The 22,248-nt window shown below is 34.4% G+C and overlaps 2 protein-coding genes across 2 annotated transcripts; one reads left to right on the top strand and one right to left on the bottom strand.

Annotated features, from left to right (window-relative positions):
* Positions 1-710: 710 nt before the first annotated feature.
* LOC132555983 (uncharacterized) lies at positions 711-11,205 on the bottom strand. Its single transcript, XM_060220370.1, has 3 exons — positions 11,126-11,205; positions 4,819-5,124; positions 711-4,049 (listed from the first exon to the last, which is right to left on the bottom strand). The coding sequence occupies exons 2-3, from the start codon at positions 5,083-5,085 to the stop codon at positions 3,759-3,761; spliced, it is 558 nt and encodes a 185-aa protein (XP_060076353.1). The 5' UTR covers positions 5,086-5,124; positions 11,126-11,205; the 3' UTR covers positions 711-3,758.
* A 3,587-nt stretch (positions 11,206-14,792) lies between these two features.
* Positions 14,793-16,784, top strand: LOC132555987 (uncharacterized). The gene has a single exon (XM_060220374.1). It carries the CDS (start codon positions 14,793-14,795, stop codon positions 16,782-16,784), a length of 1,992 nt encoding a protein of 663 aa, XP_060076357.1.
* Positions 16,785-22,248: the final 5,464 nt, after the last annotated feature.

The following is a 22,248-nucleotide window of genomic DNA, read 5'->3' as shown; positions in this document are numbered from 1 at the left end:
GAACGTCATATTTTTATCTTCAATGTCAACATTCACAGGTTGCAAACGAAGACGATAATTTGACTGACGTCAGAATGATTGCCATGGTAAAGTATTTGTTATTCACGACTACGATGTGTACGGATGATCATGAAAAAATTATCGAATGAAAATGTTTTGTCTGTTTATTAAAGTGTCTCTTTATGAAACCTTCGAGATTTTAGTTGGTAGACATTTTGGTGGTTTATAGTCCTCCTGACGAGGTTTACAGAAACTTGCATCCTACATTTTAATACACTACTGAAATTATCAGGTACTGAAAACGACGAAATTTATTTGAATTATGGTACAAGTGCACTGATCAATCAGTTTTCTTAACGTTGTTGACTAACAACCCAGGTTCCAACTTTGTGTGCACTTGTCATCACTGAAGAGTCCTAGAAGGATGAAACAGATGTGTGACTCGGTAACTCTTCATTTGTATCTTTTGTAAAGTCTTTTATCACCATTATTTTAGAATATTATTTCAATATATTATCATTTCCATATATAAAGTACTGAATGTGTCATAATATATTACGTTGTATATGACTAATTGGTTATCAAAAATAAATTAATTAATTAAAAATTAAAAAAGAAAAACGGTTTTGATCTTCAAATAGCGTCTCTCAAAGCATAAATGTCCATTGAATGATGCATATTGTATCGTCAATAACTCAAAACAAACGCAATTTACAGTAACACAATTTAATTCAAACATTCAAATGAGAAAAGTACAAATTTGAAACCATATCGCAATTGGTCATTTAAATTTAAAATTATCAGCCTATTGGTGACAAAAACTTGAAAAAAAAAAAATAAAATCACTCATTAAAATGCATCACAGACATAAAATCACAATTTCAACATATGACATTATTTCCAACTAGAACACGAGGAACACATTTTCGAGACTCCTAATTAAGTAAGATTTAATATTTTATAATTTAAAAATAGGAATGCAAAAATAATTCATTGGTCAACCTACACGAAGCATAAAGTGTTACAAGTTAAACGTCGGGAAAATGAAGAACATGTGTTCTCTCTTATAACATTTGACCAGAGTGGCTTTGCCCTGAACCATTCGACTTTTAAAATTCTAACAAAATAACGAATTACAAAAGTGTTAGTAAAACCTTGTAGATATATTACAGGCCTAATATACAAAAATTCACAGAAGGAATTATCGAATTGTTAAAACTTTAAAACACTGAAACAAATTTTAATCTGAAAGAAATATTTACAATATAAACAAACTAAAAAGAAAAGAAAAAAAACAATACAACCTCATTTCACTATTCCTTGACTTCTGACACGGGATATATCCAAGTCCGTGCTAATGACTTGTGACATTTGTACGAGTGTCAACCATATATTGAAACATTCGGTCTCTTGAAGTTATCTGCTGTAATGAGCAGACATTGATTGTTACGACGCTGGTTAGTGCGAGAAACATAATTAGAAAACGATGTAATTTTCTCACGCAAACTGATGATGTTACGTCATTGGTTAGTGAGAGAAACATGATGAGGAAACGATGTAATTTTCTCACACAAACTGCTGATGTTACGTCATTGGTTAGTGAGAGAAACATGATGAGGAAACGATGTAATTTTCTCACACAAACTACAATCTATACCTACTCACAAGAGCAGATAACTCTGCATTACGAAATGATAATTGAAATGGGTAATTGTCTAAACAGGGTACCATTACAGACATATCATGACTAGCTTTCACTATTAAACAAAGCACACACAACATATGTTTCAGTATCTGACCAAACACCAAGGTTTCATGAATCGGGAACGTATTGGTGAAACCTTTCTCGTTCTCAAACCCAAACTCTATTCATATTATCTCCCTTGTAATTCTGTGATTTGTTTTACAAATATCAATCTGTTGAGCAGCAATTTTGGTTATGAAATAACCTATTCCTTAAGTAAATTCTTAAATTATTATATGGTTGGACATTCGTTCAAAGTCCCTGTGACCTGGAGTACAAAATCAGTATGAGAAAATCTTTATGCAAAATGATCCCGTGGCTATTTTTCACACTCAGAATAAAACTAAATAATATGAATTATAACAACGTTTAAGAAAGAAAACACATGATATTCGGTAAATACATACAGTCACCATGTTAATATGATTAAGTTCGTTGAGGCACGCTTCAATAAAAAGTCATCACAAAATGGCCTACATCTGCTAAAAAGCATATAATAAACGATATTCTTTAAAAATGACGTGCAAACTTTCAAGAACAATTCAAACTAGACAAAATCAAAAAGAGATAATCTGGTCTCCTGCTAAGTTTTAAATGAGCAAATCAATATTTGACAGTGGCGTAGCAAATGTTTTGTAGCAGTTTATGCTTTCAAGAGAGGGCCCAGCGGCGAAGTCACACTTAAAAAAGTAAGAAAAAATACCTTAATGGGATTCGAGTGTATGCTTAAGCATACAAACATTCAATATTGCTACGCCACTGTCTTACATTATATATGGTGCTTATTATGGCTGGCCCATTGCTATAAAAGAGAAAATTCAATTAAAAACAAATACCAAGTATATTATTGGGCGTCTAGGAAAAGAGCAGTGATGCAAGAAGCATATTTTGATGAAGACAAATGATTATACATGAATTTTACCCGATAACGGAATGCAACTGTTTTTTCCTGTATCAAATACAGCTCAACAATACACAGTTCAATGAGACTTAATAGTTTATGAAATCAGCAGCGATTACGATTTACTTTTTCTTTACTGCATCATGATTTAGCAAACAAAATTTCAATTTGTGTCAGATCATCGGTTAACAAAAATAAGAAATCATTTTTATATACGATGACTTTATAAATATTTTGCCTCAATGTCATTGGATCATTTTTTGAAAATGAAAAAAAACAGATATGATATTGTTTTCGTGTATTATCTTATATTTATAACTTTTAATTTTATTCGATCCATATTTTGTTTCCAGTTTTAACATTAATATAAATATCACAGATTAAACTCCATATTGCATTATTCTTTGATATATTATTCAGAATGTTTTTCATAGGCAATACCTTATATTACATTATTAATGTATGCATATATTTTAACAATATTTGGCCACGTTAGAATTGCATTGTATTTATCTAATACTTATATTGATAAACAACTTGTTTATGTTTTCAGTTCTGCATGTCTACCGCGAACTGAATTTAATAGTGTTAAGGTTCAAGCACTTACAAAATATACAAATAAATAATGACAATACGCTTCTCATTTTCCTCATTAAACAATTATGTGCAAATTGGTGAGACATTAACTTGATTATCATTGTTGTAAAATAAACTTATATATATTGTTAGGATCACGTCTCTCTCTATAGATATATTATTGACTAGTGAAAATTAACAGCAGATCTGTTAATGGTGAACCAATTCCAACTTCATCAGCTCTAATGAATTAATGGTTTGACTTGCGACTGATCAAAATTCTTCTACAAATAGACTGAAAATGAGATCTGACATATCGGTCATTTTGATCGTTTTCAGCAAATTCTGTCCAATCCTTAATGAGTGTTTTGATAATTTTTGATGTTTTTCAATCATGAAAACAAATTCTGATTTCAATATTTACATTAATGAGGATTGAGGATTTTTTTTTCACATAGATTTTTAAAATGTAGAAAAAATACAAGATCAAAGGGTCACTACAAACGATGAAAACTCCTTATCCAATTCAAAAGGACATTAAAACCAACGAGCCTTGTCCAGTGAGACTGGCTGGATTCTCTTTTGGACCCACTGTGGGGGTGACCAAGGATTGCTCCAAGCAAACTTCCGGCTCCACAGAAACATAAAGAGGACACCATGAGCCACCAGCAGGCATACCGTGATTTGGACAGTGGTCAAGTAGGCTCCGAGTAGAACAGCGAACACTAAGTGGACGCCGATGTCGAACAAAGTACCAAGGATGGAATCGAAGTGCCATTCTTGTTGGAAGTCGCTTTTGGTCCAGTCGATAGAACTCCAACTAATAATCTATGATAATAACAAGTAATGATAATTGGACGATAACATATACTGTAAATCAATATCAATTCATGAGTTATAAGGTTTTATACTACATCATATAGACAAGGATATACTCTCAGTTATTAGCAGTTTAGGTAAATACATTACCTTGTCAACAAACAAGAAACTGATAAAAACAGAAGATAAGCATACGTCAATTGTAGGCCATCTCCGAAGTTACAGCGGTTATTATGTCGAGATCGTAAGTGATTTAATAGCCAAAATTGTGCAACATATTCAAAATATCTCAACGTTGCGCTTGGATGTCAAACCTTACTGTGACCGTAGTTGACCATAGTTGACCGTGACTGACCCTTTTTGACCGTAGTGTTTACTCTACTTGACCGTAGTAATATGGCGGAACAGTTAGTACTACAGACACGTAGGAACAGTTTGGGACAACCAAAAAGGATTGGCTATGTTTGAAGCATGTTCGCGGTATGTTCACAGAACTGTTCAGAACGGTAAACTAGGATCATCTGGCCATTTTAGACTAACATATGCTATAGCTGGCCGCATCTACACGTAGTTCTGTCTGTTTAATTGTTCTTCATAACTTTCTTCCTTATTTTTACGTCTGAACTGTCTACAAAGCAACATTACGATTACAGACAACATGCGAATACCAGTTTGTTTAGATAATACGATGGCAGCCTACAAATAAGTCGTCAAATTCTTGAAGAAAAATACAATTATGAAAAATATATGCTAATAGAAAAAAATCGATGTCACAAACCTTCTTGGCTGGTTTTGTTTTCTCCCAGAAAACAAAATAGTATAGATGTTGTAAAATTTGTAGTACAGCCAACCACTGGAGCTGCCGCAGAAACAAGATTGACGAGCAAAATACTGTTAACAGGTCGACGAGAAAATAGAACCTGAGACGAACTAGATCTTTGCGTGGAAGAAGACGAGTTCTTGTTATTACCATGATGTGACTTGTCACATGGTAACTCTCCATTGAAAACAGAAGTAAGGCGCAAGCATTTCCCAACGGGGTCATATTGGCGGTTGTGTAGACGGGGGAACAAATTTTAAAAACCTGTGGAAATATAAAATGAAGATTCAATAACAACAGTGGTTTAAAAAAAACAGCAAATACACTCTATAGTAACAAATGTTTGTGCAAGGAACTGTAATTTACGTGCAGGAACATCAGATTTAAGGTAAACGTTTCTCGTTAAGTAATTGATATCAAAGAATGCCACGAAATACACCTACTAGGTTTACCATCGACAGCTTTTAAACTGAGAATGACTCGTGATTCCTTTTCCCTAATAACCATATCTGTAAATTCTCTTGTGTAAGGTATAGTGACGTCCATTACGAATTATCACCTTATGCATCGAAGCTGCGAACATTTCATGAAAGAGGTTATTGGTGTCTGCGTAGCTAAGAGTTGGAAAACAGAGTGAACGAACTTTGTGATCAGAAACAATGAGAAATAGGTCTTTAATAATAATAAGATAAAAATAATATATCGACATAGTACAGTTGTATTTTTACATGCAATTGTCGTGTAGGTAAACTAAAAAGCAAATATTTCCCCTTGTTTTTACAGTATTTGACTTTGTTTAAAATTGTATAAAAGACACACAAGTGAATAACTCTTTTACATAATTTCGATGTAGATACAGTAGAGCCAAACAATGAATTAAACTGCATCATAGAGTTGTTTCTTCCTTCTAGGACTCGTCCGTGATGCTACATCATACAGCTGTTTCTTCCTTCTAGGACTCGTCCGTGACGCTACATCATACAGCTGTTTCTTCCTTCTAGGACTCGTCCGTGATGCTACATCATACAGCTGTTTCTTCCTTCTAGGACTCGTCCGTGATGCTACATCATACAACTGTTTCTTCCTTCTAGGACTCGTCAGTAATACTAACGGCTTAAATTTTGAAGCCTAGGAGGTGCCCGAGGAAAATTCAAAGTGATCGAAAGAAGACTAGACAGGGAGGTGCAGTAGCCTCATACTTAAACAAATTTCGTTATACTTCAGATAATTTTAAAATAGCGTTTGGTATACGTATATATTCTGAAGCATTCTTTGAGTTTGCAGTCTTTTACAGTTTCGAATTTCGGGAGCGCCATGGCGAATACATGTAGAGTTCGTCATATATTAGATGTTAGGAGTCCTACTGCTTCGTTATGGTAAAGCTATTTCCCACAATTTGGTACAAGCGATGTTTACGTAAACGTATGACAATCAGTTATATACCTAGAACAACATTTCCGTGTTTTATGTCTCATGAGGGCTTCCTTTTCCATGAAAAGCAGTGATAAAAAAGACATAGATTTATTTTGGATAATATTATCTGCGAAACAACTGATGAAATATATTGCAGAGACCGAAATAGCAAGAATGGTTTAAAATGTCTCCGTTGGCTCTGATGAAAACTGGAAAATAAGAACCCTTCACAGAGAATGTCATTTTCCTTCTTAATTTCGACACTCCAATCTAAAAATGCATTTTATCAGGACATGTAATACTTAAAATTTTCAAAGTTTTTTTTTTAAAGAACATGAAGTCCAGAGAGACACACACTACATATTCTACATCAGCTGTCTCCTCGAAATTCACCAATACCAAGGCCACCATTTACCAAGTTTTATAATATACGTATTGATTTCCATTTTCATTGTGAGCAATATCAAATTACGATTTTGCTATTACAAGATGTGTTCTCAATATCACATGGATTTCAACCATTGATGGACCACCTTATAAAGCACTTTTTATATTTCGAAAAAAATAGAACTGAAAAGGAATTTAATGGAGGAAAGGCCCAGTGTTCGCCCTCGTTTTCTCGTTTAGTAAAATTCCATTCCCTTGTACGATATGTCGTCTAACGTGCCCTATGGTTACGTCGGCATTTTTTCTGAATTTGAGAGCTTCAATAAGTCGCTCAGCGGTATCTTACTGCAAAACCATTAATTTTCGAGGAAAATTTATTTTCTCTGATTTCGCTTTCTTACTCAATGAATTTCGTATGTCCATGAATTAACATTTAAACTTTGACATGTGGTATAAACAGATAGTTCATCCTTAACTGACAACAAATGTAATAAAGCCCTAACGAAATACACGTACATTTTAATGCCACGAAATTTGAGTCTCATGAAAATATAAGATTTAACATTATCTGACGGTTGGGGAGTTCATGATGAAGAAATCAAGTTAAGTTATATCGACACTTAATGCAGATTATGAGCAAATCCCACCAGTGATCTAATTTCGAGTATAAATTACGGATCATTTGTTGATACCATCATATATGTTAATATATTTTTCTTTAATTAATTTTCACAATTTATGTCAAATATATTTACAGTCACCACATGATCCAAACCGTGAATGTGTTTTACTGTACCGACTTCCTTCAGGTCATGATGTGAAAATTGTAACAAGAACTGTATATTTGTATTGTCAGTGTTGTAATGTCATTTAAAATGCATATGGGGGAAGATGTTAAGTTACAATAACTTGTGCCTAATCCCTTGTTAATCTTTTGACAATAAAATATGTTTAAACTAAACTAGTCTCTCACCGAAGGAGAATACCTGTATATGACTTGTCTGTTGCCAAATTGTTTCTTTCTTTTGTTACCCAACTTTTGATGAATCAAATGTATTTTTCCTGTTAGTCTTGAAATAAACATTTTTCAAATTATTCTAATTTCCATTCAATTTCAATTACATTGCAAATAAACCGAACCCCTCAAAGCTTTTCCAGTGTCAACTGAAAGCTATTTTGCCGCCATTGTTAAGCTTGCTGTCGTTTTATCAGCACGTGTATAATTGGTATGACCGATGAAATTGATACAATTAGTAAATTGTCAATTTCTTTTGAAAATTATTATTTTGAGAAGGGATGGCGTAATCTTGTGAAATCGAGCACCTCTTTTTGAGATACGATCTATATTCAGTATATCTTCATTCTTTACAAAATAAGAGAGGGTCTGTCCTTAAATCTTCGGCTAAGAAGTAATAGATAGATATACAATTCTCTACAAATACCACAGAGTTCTGTTATGCCTCAGATTTATTATCAAGACCTGTCCAAAGGATGGCCATTTAGTACTCCAAATGAACTCTCACTATTGTGACTAAGAAGGTAAAATGGGCCAGACGCCAACACAATGTAACTATTTTTAATCATGTGGACTTTAGACTTGGATACTGTACATATCAAACAAATAGGCAATGTTTTATCTAGCTTGTAAATTTTTTGTACACTAATATCTTGTAACGAATGATTATTTTTAATCAAATATGACATATATATCGTTATATCAGACTTACATGTTAGTTTATAATTGTGTATATTATAAATTTCTGCATTCGTAATTTCTTTTCTATTTTTGAAATACACTTGAAAGCTGACGTGATACGCTTAAACGAATGTTTAAGGAAACATATATATTCGAGACTGCAGGCCCTGGTTGTTCAACCAGAGGTTAGTAGGGGAAAATGGAGGACTATCGTTATCATTTCACAGTCGTACAGTTATTGAGACAAGCCAAATTGATATAATTTGAATCTTAAACATTGTTTTACATTTTCAGTAGTAAAAATTTGAAATTTTCACGGACACTATTCAACTCTAACCTTTGGGCAACCGGGTCCTGCTAGTACATGTAGACTTCATCATTGGACTTTTAGTCCTCAAGGTTAGCAAAAACCTCCAAGCCACGTTTTAATTCAAACGACCTGTGAGTGGTAAGTTCAGAATACACAAGTACAATACTTGACGTTCTTATAAAATTGTCAGATATATGAAAATTATGAAATTTATTTTTTTATAGGACTAAGGACTCTCTCCATCTAGATTTTAACATCTCTTTCCTTCAATACTGCATGATTTTCCTCAGTCACCTCCTAGGTTTCAAACTTTAACCCATCGCTTCACTGGGAGTACAAACAGCTGTATGATGCTGTTTAATTCTTTACTTTGTATAAAAAAATGTTACTCACTTGTGTGTTTTTTATAATCACCCCAAATGCATTTTTCCTGTTTCTGACACTTAACGGTTGAAACCCTATATTTTCCTGGTCGTACTTTTTCCGGTAAGGGATTTGTTTATAAATGTACAAACAGTTATCATACAACAGTATAGTTATTTGTAAAGCTTAGAGATAATATATTTCATGTTTGTAAATAAAACAAATAACATTATTATACATAAACATGTTTTCAAACCTATATATATTACATAAGAAATAAAAGTCAGCTTTTCAACCCCGAAAATCGAGTCCCACAAAAATATATATAATTTTCAGTATCACAGATTGGCTATTATTTGTAAAACTATTTTGTTTCTACAGTGTACGTAAATACAGGTAACGAACAATGTATTTGTGGGAATATTGTTTCTGTCATAACACAGTTGATAATAGTCTCGCTTCAGGTATTTCTAAAAGGCGCTACTTAAAACATGTAATACTACATTTTTTCTGTTCTAGAAGGTGTAATATCTCTTATCATGAACATAAAAACACGAGAAGGTAAATAATGGTGTACACAACTGATCGTTTGGCCAGATTACAATTTAGTTCGGTGGCGTGTGCCAATTATTGTCCACGTTCAATGCCAACTCTTCTACACATTTAGAAATTCGGCTATCTTGTATATTTTTGGATTCTGATGGCATACACGAAACAAAACAGAGTCGAGAAACTGTACCGCAAGTCTCCCTTTTCCCTTGTACTTTTTGATAACTAGAAGACAGAAATGTTCCATTGTTTGTCCCGAAACACTATATATTGAAGTCATGTACGTATCATAGATCTTGTAGGTACAGCTCGTGGGGGTGGGGATGGAGGGGATGTTTGGCTGGCGACTTTTGTAATCCATATGGTCCTAAACGGACACGATATAAAGGGAATATGGTTTCTTCTATGCTTTAGTCCAAAGTATTCTGGCGTTCTATCAAGTCGTATTTTACTCCAGACGCCAGACAAAATTTTCAGTCAAGTCTATAGAACGATATATATTAAATGCTACGTGAACTTCCTCACGTAACCATACTGTGAAATATGACAATACTCAATTCTCATTTACATGTGAAACTGACGCCCTTGATTAACCTATGACCTCATGTCCTGAATTAATTATAAGCCACTTCTTTGTGTTGATGAAGGTAACCTGTAACAAGCTCCAAAAAATAGAATTATAATGAATATTTTTTCCCAAAATTGAGATGATGGCTGCAAGCCAGACAGATATTACCATTGTCTGTTTAACCTACATAATCTACAAGCATGTCGCTCTTTATATGAAAAAAAAAACAAAGTAAGCCTTGTATATGAGTTACAAAGATAATTATATCGGTGTATTACATGTCTCCTGCTACCAGGGACAACATATGTTACACATGTGGAACTACTTCGAGAACTATAGGAGCCAGGTCAAACATTAATGTGAAATAGCCACAGACTCTTCGGCCACACAATATGTTAAGGCAATAAATGTATTGATTAGCTAAGACTTGCATTAGCTAGACCAAGAGTCCTGGTACAAATCAAACCATCACACATGTGTGCCAAGTCACCGTGACGAGGAGGCTTGGACAGCTTAATGGCGAAAATGTATCTAGCCTTCCAGCTGTTTTCAATGATGGGACTACGTTTTGAGTGTATATATATATATGATAGAAAGGGACCAGGAAAGGGTGGGGGTGGGGGGGGTGGGGGGTGGGGGCTAGCTGGGCAAGGAGAATTGAGGAGCGGGGAGGGGGGGGGGGTATTAATGGTGGGGGCGAGGTACTCATTAAGGATCTGTAGATGTTTTCTGATACAGATGATTCGAAGTCTGTTTTCGTTAAGTTGATAATGCTTGTCATACCTGATTCTACATTTTTAAGCAGATATTTAGGTCAAACTGCACTTGGAGACGACTGTGCTAGCTAGCGGCGGCCTAGTTACTGAACAAAGCAGGAATTATGATAAAAATCGTGAACCAAGATACTCAACTGACTCACATAAAAAAGATAAGACTTTCATGTTTATGCGTAAAAACAATAACTAAGATACAAACTTACCGAAAAAAACCGGAACGTGCTTCGCTTCAGTTCTGTTTACATTATCAAAATTCCATCTTGGTCGTCACAATGCTTTTTCCCCACGAACGCACTCAATGCTTGCGTCTGCGATCAAATACACAGAACACATGTGTGTATATTTTCCCGGTGGCGCAATATATACGTGCTGGTGTGTATAATCGTTTGAGCGGACAATCTAATACACCTGTAACGTGGTACTAAGCAGTTACACTACATAAGCCGACATTTTAGCTTTAATGTACAGTACAGAAATAAAATTTAAAGCGTTCGGCACATTATTGATTTAATTCCAACATATTTGCATAGAAAATCATGACGCACTTCCGGTGCAGCAGGGAACACTGTAAAAAAACACACACATGTACAAGCTATTTTTTTCTATAACCTAATGATTGTGATTACTTCATTTCCTTTCGTTTTTAACTATTTACAGAATATAAGGAATTTATTTAAAATAAACCAGGCACACATGTTCCGTTTGGGAATCCCGGCATTCACATTCATTTATCTAAAGCCGATATTACCTTACATCATTCACTCAAAAGTAATCATAATGGTGCACACTAGCCTCTATGGGTAAGATATCCTTGTGTGTTTGTGTTCGTGTTTTAAGTTTTATCATATTCATCCACGATAATAGAATGGTTACTATCACGTTCGCAGTAATATATTCAGAACATATTGTAACGATCGATTTAAATATCACGAATTTTTATGTATCTTTTAGTCAAAATACCCTTTAGTTAGGATGGTAAGAAATTATTTTCGTTTATTATGAATCCAATACGAATATTGAAGCAAATTAGTCTATTTTCTTTTAAAAAAAAGAACAAGGAACTAATTTTCATGTTGGCATGAGATAATACATTGAATTTTTGGACTATAATTAAGTTTTTTTATCAACCATAATTGTCTGTAGGTGGAGGAAAGGAACGCGAAATAAGAAAACTGTTCAAAGAACTTCATGATGAATCATCCAACATAATGATTTAATTTATTTTTTATATTTTAGTGCTGAATGAAGTCAAACTTCATCAGTATTTTTCATCAAATAAAATTTGGTTTAATATCTCAGCCATGTGGAGATAGAAAGTAAGAAACACAGGTAAATCTCAGGTAAAAATCCTGCCTTGGCAGTGTTTTCCAAAACCATATCATCCTATTGTTCAAAAATGTTGGCACTCACAGATCGCTCCACTGAGACTTCTTCGGACGAGTACAATATGTGTTATACCCCATGTTTGGCCATCCTCTGTTCTTTTAGAAACTTTCTGTTACCAATTCTTATTTGAATATCAAGTCACAGTATCAATTATTTTCAACTTATTTCTCTTTAACAAAATTGTATTGTCTTCTTTCAGACCCAGAAGGGGCCATATGACGGGTTTGAATGTCTTGATGTGTTTCTTGTGGCTGTGTGGGGCTCCAAAAGGGACTTGTCATAGCTGTAAGCATGATTAGTTATCAACATTTGTTTGTTCGCTTTTCACAATACGGCTTTACACAAACAAAAAGTGACTTACTGTAAAATCAAATATTTCCAAGTGGCTTAATTTTCCAGAAAGTTGCTATTTCGCTGACGCTTGATTTCGTGGATAAATGTAACTTAATGTATAATTATATGAATTCATGGTTAAAAGTTTCCACAAAAATAACGAAAATAAATCCCCACGAAATTCATGATTTTACCGAAATTCTTTCTTTCCTCGCATGTCTTTGGGCTCACTCTGAATGTACTTTATCAGTAGGGGGGGGGAAGGGGGGGGGTGTCATTTTGCTGAATGATGATCTCACCTCCCGAAACGTTTTAAAATATTACAAAGACGTCGGAATAGGTACAAGTAACGAGCTCGCCGGTCCTTGCGTCCTCCCCACTCCCCTCCAACTGACCGCTGTAAACAGGTGATATCACGTGCGTTTAGATACACACGAATTACATATGCGAAGGTAACTTGAGAAGGGTGACATGTACTTTCGAGGATGAAAAAAAAACAAACTTTTACCATGCTCCCCAAAACACATTTCGGGGGAGCGTGTAGTCGCCGCTTTATCCTCCGTCTGTTCGTCCATTCGTGTCCGGAGCATAACTTCAGAATTTCATTTTCACCAGTTTCTTAGAACAAGTGAATTTCCTTACTGTTAAACGTTACACAAAATGTAGTGCCCACGAAAGAGCTCTTTAAATTATTTTTAAACCAAAAAACTTTTGCCTCACGACAAATGATCACAGAACATGTGACGATTTAAAGCCGCACGTATGACCTATATGTACGTTAAAAATTGAGGTTATACGCGTACGTGTAGTTATAAAACATGTGACCAAGATTTTCGTATGCTAGAATTTTATCTAAAAAGAACACTGATATTCAAAACATGCGTCAAAATTGGTTAAAGGTGCTGCAAAAACTTGATGTTATGACATCATGAAAGCATGGTCATTCGCGCACGGCATCTGTTTTTTTTTTTTTCAATTTAAAAACCGTTAATTTGTATTATCGCGGAATTCCGCTTTTAAATAGTTGTCATGAATTTCATAAAAATACCTTTTTCATGGACACTTGAATTCGTCGATACATCTAACCAGAAAATCTGATTAAGAGGATCCGGGAAATCAAGGAAAATATTTCTCTCGCGAAAATTAACGATTTCTCAGTAAATGAGACGTATAAGGCGGTTAAGGAATATGTGGCAATGCCATGCAAATGTACTTCTTTTAAGTGCTTAATGAACGGAATAAACATACACATTTGCCATACTTTGGTAATATTTTACGGATTTGTATCAAACTGATATATCATTTAAGTTTTTGCTTGTGACAAAGTTTTGTACTTTTATTTAATTATAATTTTAAGATCTTTATTATCTTTTAGATTCTCCCCAATGTCCCTACCTCAGCGCTGAGACAGAAATCGCTCCATTCATGGTAAAAGGTAATATATATATATATATTTGAGATTTATCATTACATCATCAAGGTACAGAAAATGAATGTATTAGAATGTCAACTTCACGAGACATGGAGGCGACTGATGTGGGCAGACTCGTTTCCGTTTCTTTTAAATGCTCTTAAACATTGGACAGATCGGTTAGTCTAAATCTACTTTTTTCCATAATATTGCCAAATCTTACTTTACTTTCGTTTGAGAACTTCTGCCATCCGCCGAAGTTTTATTTCACGGTTTCCTTATCAAAGTAGCAGGAAGACAAAACACGATGGTGATAGAGAGGAGATTCGCTCCCTCACTATCGCGTTTTTGTTCTCTCTTTCGTTTAAGTTTAGGTTGAAAAAGCACAAGAGAAATCGCTGAAATCTTTATCTCAACACTCTAGTCATGGATTGTAATTTAGTTGGAATTGTTGTTAATAGATAGCTGATATGTTGCAATAACTTGAGCCACATTTCCTTTTTTCAATTGAAGTTGAAAGTCATATACAACATGAAAAGGCTGTACACAGAAATAAAACTTAAGCCATTTTGCTTTCAGAGGGATGCTACGGACGTCAAGAAATCATCTGTAAGTATATGGAACACATTCAGAATTACCGTGTACAAGCAGTCCGTCTTCTAACCAAAATCTGTCCCAAATATGTCTATGCCAAGCAACAGTCCACGTGGCTGGACAATGTCGGAACTAACAATTTGAAGATGACTGACCAGTTGTATAAATCATTACACGGACTTACAACCATAGTACATGCCAGTAACAAACTAGATGCGATAATGAATAAACAATTATTCCAGTATCTCGGAACTCAACCGGCGGAGAAAATGTCTTTTTTCTCGTTTATGGATAAATTAATGCAGCCACTTGAATATAAGCTGTTCACTATTGAAACATTTGTCAATGAACAATCAGACATACCGTTGTTCGTGGAACTACGAGGAATTCGGAAAATCGAGGAATTGTCTGTTCAAAATTTAATAAAGCTTTTGTCAGAATTTGATACAAATTTTAACATTTCATTCAATGAGATCCGCGAAGAAAGAAACATTGTCGCGTTTTATTTGAAAATGTTTTCTTCGAATGCGTTATCGTCCGATGCCGAAATTCTGTGTCATCCACATCACCCAAAATATATCGCAACGTACACAGGCTATCAACAGAGAGCCGAAAAATTTCCTCGGACGTGGAGAGTTGTGATGCGCATGATATACACCAAGGAAGGACTTCGGTTGCCAAACGTACCTACGATACTGCTAAAAAGAAAAACCCGGCGCCCAACTGAGGACAAAGACTTGTACAAGCCAATCCTGTCTAAATTGAAATCGGCACGAGCTAAATATTATGATCCGGATACGTTTCGATTGAAATTGGCAACTATTTTTTATTTCACACTACAAGGGGTCGATTGGGCTAAAAACACATGCGAAGTGATTCAACGGATGGAAGGGGATATTATGCGATTAGCGAAGGACAAAGACTGGCTTGCTGTGCAGTACCATATGTATACTTTGATAAACACATATGAAAGGTTCGTCAGAAATCTTCGCGATTTCGATGTTGATCTAAATGTAGAACATGTATCTAGTTACCCGGATGTGGAGAAACTTTCTGAAAGCTGCGTTGCTGAATTTCACGACCTCTTGAATATTCTTGGGGATATTTTGCACACCATAGAGGGTCAAAGCACCGTTGAACATTTTGAATCATTAACAAACGACGAAATTCAACTTATGCACAATGAATCCCAAGGTTTTCAAAACCCAACTATGAGTAGATACCAAGAACACAAACTACTCCCATTGATAAAAGCCGAGTTTGATATTGGGCATCTCGAGGATTGGATGCGATCTAGAGTATTTTTATACGAAGAACTACTGCGACACTCAAACGAAAAGCGATCCGTCAGTTATATTCTAGAATCTTTGGAAGTTTATGTTTGCCAATATGGCGGTGCATTTGTCACTTTGGATGAACTGGTGTCACCAGAAGAAATACTATGTACGTTGTCAACTCTGAGAATGGATTTTCTTGATTACGATTCATATTCATTTCACGTGTTGCGAGAAAAATGTGGGTCTTCCAAATATTCTTCGACTAATCTCTGCGACGACATATTTGCCTTGCGCAAAGACGTTCTTCTTGAACAGGAAGTCCGTGTAGCAGTTGACAGTAAAGGAATCAACGACGTAGGTTTTATCTGTGATGAAATGTACAATAAAATCAGACATGACGCTATGCTTCGAAAATACCGACTGACTGTTTCAAAGATTGACATATTACAGATTATTAATCGGCTGTATCCCGAAAAGCAACAGTTTGGATTTTACCCAATGTCGGTTTTCAGACAGAATAGCCAGCCAGTGTCTGAGGAATTCTTTGCGAGAATTTCCTCGTTTGCTATCGACCAAAGGAACGCAGAAATGACGCAAATATTGCGAAATTATTTCTGCGATAATCACGGCTTCTGTGTCGAACATAAGACATCTCTAAACGAGTCTAAAATGAAGCTGAGTAATGATAGGGCACACGTTGTATATAACGAAACATATACTGCATTTAGGAATACCACAATGCCACGATCTTCTGCTAGAACACAGACAGAGGACCAGGTGTCTTTAGCGCCAATAGCTCACGTAAACAACCCAATTTTAATCATTCTTTTGGTTTGTAACTTTGCAAAGCAAATTATGTAAAAATGAAAAATGCGTGGAAGTTTACACTTTCCAAGTATAGTTTACCATAGTCATTCCGGATATCTAATTACTTTCTGACTGGTTGACAATTTTCTATTTTAAAGAAGAAATTGACAGATTAAGAAGAACACTTGGATCGATGAAAATTTACTTAGTATAATTATTTCTTTTATTTATTTTTGTTTCGTGTTTTGTTTGTCAGTTTGCATTTCTTTATATTCAATTTTGCTTTGTTTAACTTATATATAGATTTTGATTACAAAGGAAATTAAGATATTTTTTTTTATTGCAGCCTTGAAACGAAGTCTAGGAGCATATTCTTAATTTCATTTCAATGTGTGTACTATTAAGAATACTTACATGTAAGTTAATCGGTAGTAGTATACAGTTTTTTGGTGTGACCATGGGTGACATTTTTGACCATTAGATTACCCCATTATAAAGGTTTAAATTAAAATCTTAAAAAGATAAATCCTTGCTTAAATTGGTCTTGTAATGTTGAAGTGGACAATGTAGGGTTTCATTTTTTTCAGAATAATATTTTAGCTTTGTGTTGAATATTACTATTTGGACAGTCTCGAATCTGTGTCTACGCACCAAAAACTAGCTTTACAGGAAGTGAAATTTTCATAGTGTTTACATGTGGTCATGTTATGAAGGATTTCCGAGTTGGAATTAGCTGAAATGTATTATTTATTATATCTTTTATTGTATCATTAAATTGTACATATCAATCAATTTACTATACAATCAATTTCAATCAATTTTTTTTTACAATCAATGTATTATTTGAGTTCATCATTATATGATTCGGTTTGTCATGCTGTTATTAGCGTTTGTGATTTCATAATTTAGATTCATCAATATAGGGTCCCCTATAGCTAACTAAGTTAGAGCGTTGTCTTGTGACTCGAGATCCGAAGTGCGTAGTCCGATGCTCCCTACACCCGAGGTGGTTTGGAAAAGCTGAAAAAGGACCAATCTGGGTCGTCGTGATTGTGCCCTTAGGTAAGTTTCTGTGATAACCCTGGCTGTTCACGAGTCACGAGTCAATATCAGAAACCCCGAAAACAAGTTTAAATCGATATATGATCTGGTCTCATTCTTGTCAGTCTTCATAACTCCAATTATCATTACATTTGTAGATGTGAGCTTATTATTTTTTGAGACTTGGTTAATTTGTTTTCAAGAATCCCGTGTACAAATACATTTACAAGAGAATAGGTTAAGAATGGTTTTCTAAATAAGATGCTTCATTTGAAAAAAATTAATGCTTAAATAGAAAATACGTGGTCAGTGTCTTAACATTTAAGCTGTATTTTGTCTTTCCGTCCCGAGGCCAAAATGCAGCTTACATTTTAAGATACTCATTTATCCTGCAACATTGATTGAAAACCAGACGATCAAAACTTCAACAGTTTTGTTGCTTATTCTTTGTTTACCAGTGACATTGACGTTACGCTGAATTTGGCCTGGTGACGTACGCCAAAAAGCCATTGCTCCGCGCAGAAATGTAGTTCCAAACTTCAACGAATGTAACAGCGATTTTGTGAATTGCAGTAAATAACCTTGTTCATTACAACATATGAAATCGCTTATTTCAATACTAATTTTTATTGTAAAAGGTATTTTTGAAGTAATTTAAGAAAGTAATAAAACGGCTGTTTTCAGTCACTGCCGAACACATCAATAATACATGTGACAGGTGTATTCCGTCAATGTCAGCTAGTTGCAGGATAAAACATGTTATGAGTTGACCATGAGTCTTTATCAATATAAAAATAGATTTCAAGTATTTATTTTATCCAGCAGATTACATATTTGTTCATCTTCTGAATTATTTGAATTTTGTCTGTATAATTTTCATTCGGTACTTTTGACCTGTACAAGGATGTATTTCTTATTCATTTGCTAATACATTCTTTTAATGGGATTTGAATATCTATATGTTGAAAATCAATTTTAAATTGTACATAAATTCAACTTAAGTATTTAACTAAAAGCGACAATTTATCTTCTAGTATCTGAAATCGATATCCGAAAATGTACTTTGATAGTTCAGATTTGTTCGGAAACTGTTATCTTTTTGAAGAATCTGGAAATACCAACCTTTACATTGTCATGTTTACACAATCACATTAGTTCTATTGTGTATGTTTTAATTTTAGATATTATGTCATAAAGAATCGGACAAAGCATGTAACGGAAGTTCCGAATTAGATAATGATTAGATTAAATAATTAGAAATACGTACACCGTTCTCATTTCCGAATTCCACATGCATGAGTTGTTTTTAAAAGTACTGAAGGGCCCAATAACAGTACTAGCACTAAATATTTGAATAAATTTGTTGTTTGTTTCAAAAGTACTGAAGAAAATCCCAATAAATCAACGAGAAGTGAATTTTTTGTTTTCGTTGTTAATCATCGTCCTGTTGATCTCATCATTATCTGTTTTTCACACCATAAACAGCAATCTATCAAGATTTTTTAAAAAGGAATCATTGCCTTATAAGTTCATATTTTAATTGATATGTGTGTATGTGACAGTTTTGTACAATAAAATTAACCCTTTAGAAAACATACATATTGCGTGTTCATAATCAATTAAAATGAATATCTATAAAAAAAATAATTTAACTATTTCGTATGAAATTAATTTAAATTTTAACGTGAAAAAACATAGAAAAAAATACTAATTTGCTCCAAGTAAACCAGGAAATTGATATCGGTTCATTTAATGAACTCAAGTTTAGTCAAAAATATATATATAATATGTGAGTGTGTTCCGGACTGACGGAGACGATACCCGGACACAGAATAAGTCGCGCAAACGGAAAACCTGTGTTTTCGGTTTCAAGTATTCATTTCCTCGGTACTTCAGCATATAGCCCCGTCTGTCTCTTACATCATAAACTGCCACACGATACATTTCAAAACGAAAATAAAGTTTGTATTTGTATTTATTTATTTATAAAAAACGATACGGAACTATCTCTAGAAATAGCCTGAAGTTTAATGAGCTTACCAAATTACCCAATACGAAACAGTAATAATCTGAGGCCTTTCAGTAATTGAGGAAGACGTTTTATTTGATTATTCAAACACTTTCGGTTTCAGAAATTGAGAAAAAAAAACAAACAAAATTCTAATTTGCATTATAACGTTGTATACGGCCCATATCATCGGGAATATTATTAAACTCCGGATTTGGATCATTTTAAATTCATTGATCAACTATAGTCGTTTCCATGGATGCGAGGAACGAAAGGAGAATTTAGACCAGGAAGTTGATAAGACCACTGTCACAAACCCTACAAGTGTGCTATCAACTATGACCCGTTTCGCCTGGTCCGGTGTGGTAGCCAAAGGGACCGAATCATCTGTTGAAACAAGCAAGGCGTTAGCTAACATTTAAATGGAATTTATAGATTGGTAGTATGTGGGGAAAACCCCTAACAAAACAGAACAAAAAAAGGGGAAAACATTTATCTATTTATGTTAACGGGTATTACGTCCACTATTACGACCTTTCGGTCTTTCGGCGGACGAGGAAAAACATTTAACAACACAGAGAGATATCGGGTCGAATTTTGCTCAGTGTGATGTCAGTCATCAAAAAGACTTTATCGGCGACACCATACTGACAGATTGAAACGAAGGGCAGTAACTCTTGTTTATCAGAATGTCGGGAAAATGCTTTGTGTTATTTTCTTCGTTCTGATCTCCCTGATGCAGATATATATATAAAACGTTATACGTCTCTCGGATATATGCTGTAGTACCAAAGTCTGAGACAAATTTTTGACCAAATATGGTAACTTATAATTACCGCTGTGGAGTTTATCAAATATAGTCTAGATAGCGTTATCTACAACAACCGAGCAACAACAACATCAACAACAACAACATCATCATCATCATCATCAACAACAACAACAACAACAAAAACAACAACAACAACAACAGCAACAATTAACAACGACGACAAGGGAAATGTCCATATAATCTGAATTCAAACTCAGTGTCGACTGAAACGATGGTAAAATATAAAATGTATACACAAAATTATTATTGACACGGATTTTTAGAAATGATGAAAAAACGGTCCAGAAGAAAGAGTAGGCTTACTAAGCTTCATCTACACAACATCTGAGGCATCGTCACAATGTTTACAACGGTTTACGAACCGTGTACATATATACTCCAGGTTAATTGGTTGATATTTCACAAAGTCGTTGAAAGTGAAGTAAAAACAATTAAAAAACAAATAAATAAATAAACTTCAATTTGTGTTCCCATTGAGCTTGGAACCAGGTGAACGGTAGCGTAATGCAACAGGCAGGGGGTACGTCTATATAATAAGGCCCATATAGTCGATAAACGTAGGAAATAAAATCATATAATTTGGATATATTGATGTCGACGATTCTTTTTCTACGTGCAAAGACAACTCTTAGATTGTAACAATATATTGTATTTTAAAAATAAAATTTCAATTTAGCTTGCAAATAGTCGTTGCATTCTGTACTTATTAATGTTTTGTTCTGTTGATTGCCTAGCTACGACGCCATATTGAATGTAAACTGTAACGAGAGGGGGATTGATTTTGAAGACAGAGTTGAGTTTCAGTGAAGTTTATGAAACAACACCCCAATCAATGCGTGCCTAGTTGTAAGTTAACAATTTTTATTCATAAATAGCGATAAACAGTAGATTTTTTAGTCGAACAGAGAAGATACACCTAATTACTGTTGTAAACGCTGGGCAACTTTCGAATATATATGGCCAAGGTGCTCGATCGGATGTCGGCGTGATCACTTCTGATAAATATGTCTGTTTAATCCTGGTTAGTATCAAATTAGACATGCTATTTTAGCGGATCAAACATTCTTTTTGCGTATGATAGGCCTAACGCAATGGGACTTGAAATATTACTTGGGAAGTATACTAAAAAGAAGACGGACGGACTGACGGAGAGCAAGGAAACTTCATTTTCCTTTAAACAGGATCTGAAAATAACTTGTCTGATACATCGATGCGAGCTGGCTTTGCTTTAATATTTCAACGAAAACCATTTTGATAAAATACATGTGATAACAAATTTAGATTTTATTCTCCACTTACAAAGGGAGTGAGAGAGAAAAAAAAAACATTTCTTCGACAAGGCCCACCAGAGATGGGTAAATAAAGATATATTGAACAAAAGACTTCTGAACGTATGTGAAGTGTTTATGAATGTAACCAAAACACATAAACCTGCAATATGCTAATGGCCGACACATTACAAATTACCTCCAAGTCATAGTTAGGGGGTAGTTTTATTGCAGGAAAATGCTGTTGAAAGACAACACAATGCTTATAGATGATGTTGGCAAATTGGATTAAAAGTGGAGCCATTATTCTGGTTTATAATTAATTCAAATGGTTGTTATGCCTTCATTCTCTAAATTAGTTTTTATTTT

The sequence above is a fragment of the Ylistrum balloti genome, unplaced genomic scaffold, assembly GCF_031769215.1.
Source record: "Ylistrum balloti isolate Yb309-2 unplaced genomic scaffold, AGI_CSIRO_Ybal_v1 Utg370536, whole genome shotgun sequence".
NCBI lineage: Eukaryota > Metazoa > Mollusca > Bivalvia > Pectinida > Pectinidae > Ylistrum > Ylistrum balloti.
Note: the sequence above shows the minus strand (reverse complement) of the source record. Positions and strands in the feature narration are given on the sequence as shown.